This window comes from Gymnoscopelus braueri (assembly GCF_963280865.1).
Source record: "Gymnoscopelus braueri genome assembly, chromosome: 19".
NCBI classification, from domain to species: Eukaryota; Metazoa; Chordata; class Actinopteri; order Myctophiformes; family Myctophidae; genus Gymnoscopelus; species Gymnoscopelus braueri.
The window spans coordinates 27,981,205-27,990,364 of NC_137621.1; the positions used below are offsets into that span (position 1 = coordinate 27,981,205).

Genomic DNA, 9,160 nt, shown 5'->3' on the forward strand with positions numbered 1-9,160 from the left:
GTATTTCTATATTGCAGTATTGATACTTTTACTTAAGTAAAACATTCGAGTACTTTTTTCCACCACTGGTTTGTAGGTGTGAGGCCAAAGCAGAAGCCTGACCACTTCTGTCCTACACCGCACGGGGGCGCCCGTTTCTCGACGGCCGGGTTTATCCAGCGAGAAGAGTCGCTCTTCTTTCGAGACAGAGGAATGTCAGGGGCTCATATGTCAACATCCAGGATCCCTCCAGAGGCGTTTTCTAAATAACCCGATGGCCCTTCTCCTTTGATGACGCTTTAATCTTTGTTATCTCCGGGGGGAACGGCGTTCTTTTTCTTTTTTTTTTAATTTACACCGCGAAGATCGTTAGACTACAACATTGTCGCTGCGGTGTTACTATAGCTTGACGCTATTTCAACGATGACAGAGTGAAAACACAACACAGCCCCCCCCCCTCTTTTAGCTTTACAGTCATTTTTAAAAGAAAGCCGAGAGAGAGTCAGTTAGCTTTAGCTTAAAGTGTTGCCCGTGTCTGTCGGAGCCATAGAGCAGTTCTAATAGGGAAACACGGTGAAATCCATTGTTGACATGATGTTTCCACAATCAAGACACTCGGTAAGTCGAGAGCACTTTAAGACTTTGGTCCAGGTTTGTAGATGAAGCGAAAGCGAGTTGTAGCTAAGTTGTTGCTAACGCTGTGCTGTGGGATCTCCCACAGCAGCGTTAGCAACAACTTAGCACAGGGCTAGCGTCTCTCTAGTAGGATCTACTGTCTCTTTGCCGCTGACTCTAGTTTATTTAAACAAGGAACACACATTAAAAAAACAAACGAATAAAGGATGTTATCTGCAACGGCGGCTAGCTAATTGTGAGTTAAAGCCACCCCATCCATCCAATCCAGTTTACTGTAACTATCATGTTTGCTAACAATAGTTAAACGACGTTAGCTTTTTAGGTCAGCGTCATAATTTTAGGGGCAAAGGGCAAACGTGCCCCTCTAACCCATTGAGACCTGAAGCCGATTCTACATGTCTCCTAAATCTCAACTTTTTTCTGAAAAACGTATGTTTCTATATCAGTGGTGCTCAATCTTTTTCACGTCAAGGACCCCCAAAAGTATATGTATTTGGTCGCGGACCCCCATCAAAATGTTTTGTTCCAGGGACCCCCAGAAGCAAAGATTTGAGTTAAAAATGTTCGCTTAAAAATATATATATATTCAAAGATTTGCACACATTTTCAGGAATTTTCAAAAATAGCAGATCTACAAGCTCGTAGCGCGGCACTCGGTGCCGCGCTATGAGCTTGTAGATCTGCTATTTTTGAATAGCCCAAAGTGTAAAATAATGCTTTTTTGCTCAAATCTAAAAATGACACAGTTCCAGGTCTTAATGGGTTAATTGCTTCCCCGGTTTCATGACCCCCCCCCCCCTTCCCACGTTGTAGACAAAGATCCACACACACCTCCTTTAAAGGGGAGAATAGAACCATTTTTGCGTTATTATGACTGAATTTTGTTTGCACGCATTTGTGTGTGTGTATATATATATAGCGTGTCACCCGATGATAACTTGAGAAAGAATACAACTGCCAGGAAGAGGCCTATTAATGTGGTACAGAAAATACTGTATATCATACTGTATGGTTGGTTGATTGATTGAATGAATACTTTATTAGACAGAAATGCAAACGGCACGAGTACAGTCATACACTTGGGCTTAAAGGATAACATAAAAAAAAGTCCTGTGGACTTGTTTCCATTGAGGTCCTATGTATTCAATTCATGGTGTGTATATCAGTGTCCACCACTGATGATGTTATCTGGTTTCAAAACAGTTTAGGGGGCTAATGGGGAGTTTCATGGTATTCTGAGTCAGGAGTTTGCACTGTGCTTTGTGGAGCATGACATTTGTATATATATCACAGCATTGCAGTTTTGCATTTTATGCTTACACTGTGGAGGCAGAGATTTGACCACTGTGTGTGTGTGTGTGTGTGTGTGTGTGTGAAGCAGGGCACCTCTTTCTCGGTAGTCTCATAATCCCACTGCCCTTGTGCCACTTGTTTAGAGAGTAATAAGGTTTAGGAGACCAGATTAAACCCTGGATTACTGCTTTGGTCTGGCAGTTATGCGTGTCGTCCATCTCTGTACCTAACCAGACTGATTCCATCAACTAAATACCTCTCGCATATGGTCAGCACTTTAATCTAGCCTTGTGTAAACACGGCATTTCTTGAAAGAGCCCTGTGGATGGTTTTGCAGTGACAGTGAGTCGTTTCCTACTGGCCAGGACAAAAGCAATGCCTGTTAAAGAACACTCTGGTTGTTTAGGTTAGTATTGAATGATTAAGGTACTTTTGATCCTCTCCATCCCTAAGTAGCTAAGTTGGCAGATCTCGCGCTCTCTCCAATACTGTATCCTCTCCCCACTCTCTGTTTCTACTCTCTCTCTTCTATGCCGCATCTATCTTGTCTCTCTTACTGTTTCCGGTCTCTCTTTCACTCCCGGACAAGCTCACATCCCTATGTAGCAATCTACATCTTTTCTATCCTCTGCCGTTACTAAACATCCAAAATACACACATGCCCTCATCTTCAGCCTAGCATTACCTAAAACACTCCTATTCAGCCCTGGCCGGTGCCAGGTAATGTTCGTTTAACTTGCTTTATTTGTGGGTAAAATTGGTTAGGTAAGGTTGGGATGGGAAAGTCATGTTCCAGACCTATATAAGCAATGAGTCAGAATCCACGTATCATGGCTTCCATACCATATGCTGGGGGGCTTCTCTGGGAAAAGCTAGAGATAAGCTTTTATGAACCAAGATCCTTGTGTGATGCCTATTTTTAGAGTCCGACCGATTCCAGAATTTTGAGTACGATCTCGATTTCGGGGAGTCCTAGACCACCAATTACCCATTTTGACCAATATTCTGTCAAAAAGTGCAACTTTGAAAAACTTTCAAAGATTTTATATTACATTATGTTCTATTTGAGAACATTTAACTAGAATTTATTTCATTTAAATTTAAACACGTACGCCCTATTTTTAAAAAACAAATTAGTTTTTTCACTAAGAATGACAGGCCTAAAATAGGCATGGCAGTTTGAAAGTCGGGACACATCGGCTGCACAATTGCCCGTACCGATGTCGTGAGAAAAAATGAAATAAGATTGAGATATCGTTCGGGCTCTACTTATTTTCATCCGGGTTACAGTCGGGTATCGGCATTAGACTAATGCGTGTGCCTTCGATTACATTACATTCAAATTGTTGTTTTGCTATTCTCATCCAGGCATCTTCTCAGTCCAGTCAGCCTCTCAAGTTCACCACCTCAGACTCCTGTGACCGCATCAAGGATGAGTTCCAGTTTCTCCAAGCACAGTACCACAGGTATTTATTTACTGCATGCAAACTCACTCAAATGTAGTAAAACAAATCTTCATTTGAACCTAATAAGTCGAATTAACTTGTATGATGATGATGTTTTTGTTATCCTAATGCCAGATTTATACTTGGTTGCGCAACATCGGCACAAAACTAAGTATAAATCACCCTTTAATGCCCTTAATCTAAGATTAAGCACAACAAAAACACATGTCAGTTGTCCCCTTTTTTTAATAGGCCTGCAATATGTAATCCTCTTAAGTTTATAAACATGTCCAAAGTTGCAGTATCAGAAAATGACTCTTGCACACAAGGTGAAGATATTCCTAAAGATAAAGTTCTTGTGCTTGTCTTCTTTGGAATCAGTTTGAAGTTGGAGTGTGATAAACTGGCCAGTGAGAAGTCTGAGATGCAACGTCACTACATCATGGTGAGTGATATTGTACTTGGTTGGTTTTATCTGTTTGATATATACTATATTGATGAAAACAGTGGCTCTGTTGGAGGCAAGCTGTCTAGAAGAGGTGTGTGTATGTGTGTTTGTGTATCTGGAGCTAATCTTGCAAACTGCTGGGCCGATCAGCACCGCATTTCTTGTGCACGCTGCCGGTAGGCATATGTTTTATATTTTAAATATTGAACTCTAATTTTATAATGGAAGATTGTGGGCTCGGATCAGGCTGAAACCTTGCCCAGATTAGGAGTCATGCGTCATAGATATGTCATAGATACTGTCACAGGTCCACATGTAAGCCACACCGCTCCTACTGTATGTGGATCTTGATTTCCACGTGATCCATATGATTATTACTGTCCGAATCAGGTCTCACTTGAGAATGAGAACTCGGGTCTCAAATGAGATTACCTGTATTATAAATCAAGTTTAAATAAAATAAAAATCTGATTTAGTTTTTCTGTTATGGTCTTTTGGAGTGATTTTGGTTGTCTTTTGTTTGATCTCCAGTTTTATTGTTGGGCAGGGTACACTGTCAAATCCTGATTTTATTCTGTACCGTGCAAACACTGATCTCATTTTCATACTTGTGAATGATAGAAGTACTAAAGTATTAACACATTGACTGCCGGGAATTAATTAGTTAATTCATCCACCACTAGTGATGTGCGGGTCGGGTTTTTTCATGACCCGCCCCGCCCCAACCCGCGACGGAACGCGACCCGCCTCAACCCGCCCCGCGAACCCATATATAAATCTATGGCTCAACCCGCCCCGCGACCCGCGGTGGGAATATATATATATATTATATAGCGCTCTTTTAAGTACCCAAAATCCCTTTAAATGTCTACAGTAGCACAACATTGTCATGGGCTGAATAAACAAGCATGTTGGTCAAAATAGGGTTTTTTTTTTTTTTTTTCGTGGAGAGCGGCTGACCCGCTCACCCTCAGCCCGCATAATTTTCTCTGAAATCCTGACTCGACCTACCCGCGCCGCGGGTTGACCCGCGGGTCCCGCGGGTTACGGGTCGACCCGCTCATCACTATCCACCACCGTCAGCGTTTTTACTAATCTTCCGAGACGCACAGAATTGTCTTTTCAAAGATGTAAACATCAGATGTCTGGGGGGAGGATGAGGGTCTCTTCTATATCATCCGGAAAAGAAAAATTGTAACCGCAATCTTCCGTTATTTAGTTACCAGCAGTTGAATATAGCTTGTTTTCACCAAAAACGCAATCTGGGAAAAGTCAGAGATAAATGTATTTTTATAAATCTGATAACGTTAGTCCGGACGGGCTGGGATTTGTTTAGATCACGTGATTTCCAGGTGTATTCTTCTTCGGGAGTCCCAGGATCAGTCCCAGGTTGCGGAAGAGCGCCCTCTATCGTAATCACTGAAGAGTCTAACTGACGTCTGTAGACGTCCATGGCAGTCAAGCGTTGAATTTGAAATGACTTCTATAGACGTTAATGGCAGTCAATGTCGTAAAACAATGGTTTGTGTTTTAGCAGTGGTGGCAATTGTCTTGCTGTGGTGGTCCACCACTGCTAAATGAATATGTGACTTTTGTCTTCTTTTTCTCCCTGCGCTTACTCTAGTATTATGAGATGTCCTACGGGCTGAACATTGAAATGCACAAACAGGTAAACTTTAATGACTGTTTCTTCTCTAATGTAGCCATGTCATCTTTTTTGTTCCTTTCAAGATGTAGACTAATGTCTCTGTCATTCAGTGTAAGTTGGGTAATTTATCACATACACACAACTTTTGCCTTATTTATTCATAAAGAAAATACCATTTGATCATCACTTTAGTAGAAATAATTGATTAACATTACTGTCAACAAGGAACTGCCCCCAAAATGGTAGTTCCAACAGGATGGGGATGCACTTGGCTGAAAACATGCAGCCATTCTGTGAACCGCCGAAGGTCGCAGTTTTCTGTATTGTCATGTGTTTTGATTCTTTTGCGCTCCAGTGGCACTTCACCGTAAATTTGACCAAACATTTGCAGCATCCCTGTTTGGCAGTCGAGTTTCGTCCATGTTTGACATGATGAGTTACCTCAGTAGCGAGGTCGCTGGTGGTGACGGTTCAGTGTGTGATGGCGCTTTAACTGAGCTGGCAAATTAGTGCAAGCGTATCACTCTCTCTGTCTGTCTATCACCCTCTCACATAGGGCAAATAAAGGCTGTATTAGGAATAATACAAGTTATCAACTCTTTGTCTTGGGTTTAGTATTCTGCTGTTCTTAACCTGTTATTCTGTCTGTTTTGCAGGCAGAAATAGTGAAGAGACTGAATGGAATCTGTGCCCAGGTTCTCCCCTACCTATCACAGGAGGTAATTTTGTTTTAGTCATTTCAGTCATTTAGTCACAGTCATTTAGCTGGCGCTGTTATATACAGCAAATGACAGTGAGTGAGCAGGTAGAAGTCATCATCTCTCTACGGCAGACCTCCACACACACACGCACGCACGCACGCACGCGGCAGTGGCTCAGGGGTAGAGTGGCCGGGTAGAGTTAACTGGAAACCGCAAGGTTCCCAGTTCGATCCCGGGCTGGGGCGCTCCCCCAGAGTTAGTGTCGAAGTGTCCTTGAGCAAGACGCTGAACCCATAATTGCTCCCAATGAGCAGGTTGGCGCCTTGCATGGTTTCCTCCGCCATCGGTGTATGAATGTGTGTGTGAATGGGTAAATGGCACAATCAATGTAAAGCGCTTTGGATAAAAGCACTATATATTTGCACACACACACACACACACACACACACACACACACACACACATATGATGCGTGCATGTCAGTGTGGTTCATTTTATTGTGTGTTCTTGTGTTCTAGCATCAGCAGCAGGTTTTGGGTGCCATAGAGAGAGCCAAACAAGTCACACCCCCTGAGATGAATTCCATCATACGGGTAAGGTGGTTGTTTACATTTTGTCAAATGTTTTTAAAATGTTACCAAATCTATCTGATCTTTAAAATGCAACATAATTTAATGTAATTCTGACCAAGGAATAACACAAGGCACAATTTTATTTAGCATGTTGGCTTACCTATATCCAAAGCACGTTTCAAGACTGTAATGACACTGTAATGAAATGAATCAAACAGTCCTGCGAGACCACATTTGTGGTCCTTTTTTAAAGGTCTGTTATCATTTGTTGTATTGTTAAATATTATTTTACATTACACCATAAACACACATAACATGCAGACATGTTTATATGTATCCATGTACAGCATCTATTTTCATGTGCATATACGTAACATCTGTGCTCACATGTGTGCATCTTGTTTTTTCCAGCAACAGCTCCAGGTGCACCAGCTGTCCCAGCTCCAGGGCCTGGCTCTGCCCATGACATCGTTGCCCCTGGGTTTCACCCCTCCAAGCATGCCTGCGGTGTCCTCCAGCTCCGGCCTGCTTTCCCTCTCTTCCATCCTGGCCAACCACTCCCATGCCCAGGCCCAGCTGGCTAAGGAGGACAAGGCCAGAGAAGCTGCGGAAAGGGAGCAGAGAGAAGAGGACGGGGAGAAGTCAGATTAGTCCAAACTGAACGACTGGGAGGGAGGGATGTGGGTGGTGAGACGAGCAGAGGAGAAGGAGAGGTGGGGATGTTAGCTTAAGTTGTGATGGATACAAGTCATGGTTCGCTCTCTGTAGAGGGGTGTGGTGTGGTGTGTGTGTGTGTGTGTGTGTGTCTGGGGCGGGGGTGTTAAGGGTGGAAAGTAATCATGATGACATCAAGTTGCACTGGGTGTTGAAATGATCTAGGTAAACTGTTCCTTGAAGTGGGCTTTGGCAGGTGTGAAAGTGGAGGACCAGTTCAGGTGCTCGGATGATGAATGACTGCGAGAACGAGAGTGAGGGTGGGCGGGCGGGGGGTTGGGTTCCATCATATGTAGAGGTAATAGACTCAGTTCAGGCTTCTAGACTTAAAATAGATGCTTATTTTAGTGTGAGCCACTGTTGTTAGGCTTGACTGAAATTTAGAGTGAGGCGTGAGCTTTAAGGTTGAATGTCAGCAGCAGTTTCTCTCAGCATGGTCCTGCCTCTTGAAGTGAAATCACATGTTCCTTGCGCTTTATTCACAAGCCCCGCACTTGATTTTGTTTTGGGTTTTTTGTACCAGTAATCAATATATAAAATCAGTTTGTATATGATTATTTGTTTTTTTGTTTTTGTCCAGTGTCTTTTGTCTGGCCTCTCCTCCTGTACCAGTGGTACTTCCTGGTGGCTAAATGCAATGAGGAGTATTAGCCCATGCAATTCAACTCTCTTTATCTCTTTTCCCCACTTTATCCATCTTTGTTTAGTAATATACTAGCTCCACCAATCAACCCTTTTCTCTCGATATTTCGATTACATTTTTTAACTGTCCGAAATTACAATGGGACATGCTGTAAACAAATCACTCATCAAATGCATTTAGACTAAAGTTTGCCCTCTAGTGTTGATTTGTATTCATATCCAAAACTAAATTAATGTAGGAGTTCAGCTATGATGTACCTCAATCCTATGTCAGTGGGGAAATCTTTTTTTCTTCCCCATTGTGAAACCATAGCAAGAAAAAAAAGCATAGTATTCCACGGTGCATTTCTGTTAATTTGTGTTTGATTTAAGAGAGTTACCCACCCAATATAATGTGGTCCTCAAATGTAACTATGTTTAACATTTTGGAAATTGAATTACTTTTTTCTTGTTCCTTGAATTTAACAACAGGCTAATTAAACATTGGAAATGTTTGTGTGCATGCTGGAATGAATGTAATGGTGGGAAAAAGGCACCATTTGTATTTTCCCCAGACCCTACTCCTGCCCCTACCCCCTACCTTTCCAGTGTAACTGATCAAGATGAACTTGAATAGGACCTGTCTTAAAAATAGAGATGGATATAAAAGATGGACGGCCATGGGTTTTTTCTGAGTACTGTATTCCTGTAAGTTATAGTACTTTTGTTCGTACTATCGATCAGCCTGTCTTTCCTATCATTGGTTTAACTTGTGAATGTCAAGGGAAGCTCCTTCCTCTCACTGTCCCCTGGTTTTGATGAAATACAGGTTCCATCGGTGACTTGCTAAAGCTCTATAAGCAAGGGCAAACACATTGGTTCCTCAATTAAGAATAGCAGGCTTCTTTCATGAAAGGTTCTTGCACCCATATATACAGTATATATATTGTACTTATGACTTAATCCAAGTTGTAACTACTGATTAATGACATATATATATACAGTATCTTGTTGCCAGTTGGAACAAGGTATAGATTTTTCAGCACTCGGTGACATACAGTACTGTACCAGAAGAGAAAATCAGTTACTGTAATTATGAGGTT

At 42.1% G+C, this 9,160-nt stretch overlaps 1 protein-coding gene across 1 annotated transcript; it reads left to right on the forward strand.

Annotated features, from left to right (window-relative positions):
- Positions 1 to 222: 222 nt before the first annotated feature.
- Positions 223 to 7,990, forward strand: LOC308075314 (TLE family member 5-like). Its single transcript, XM_080415110.1, has 7 exons — positions 223 to 597; positions 3,277 to 3,374; positions 3,735 to 3,798; positions 5,426 to 5,470; positions 6,106 to 6,168; positions 6,669 to 6,743; positions 7,134 to 7,990. Exons 1-7 carry the CDS (start codon positions 571 to 573, stop codon positions 7,371 to 7,373), a joined length of 612 nt encoding a protein of 203 aa, XP_080271236.1. The 5' UTR covers positions 223 to 570; the 3' UTR covers positions 7,374 to 7,990.
- Positions 7,991 to 9,160: the final 1,170 nt, after the last annotated feature.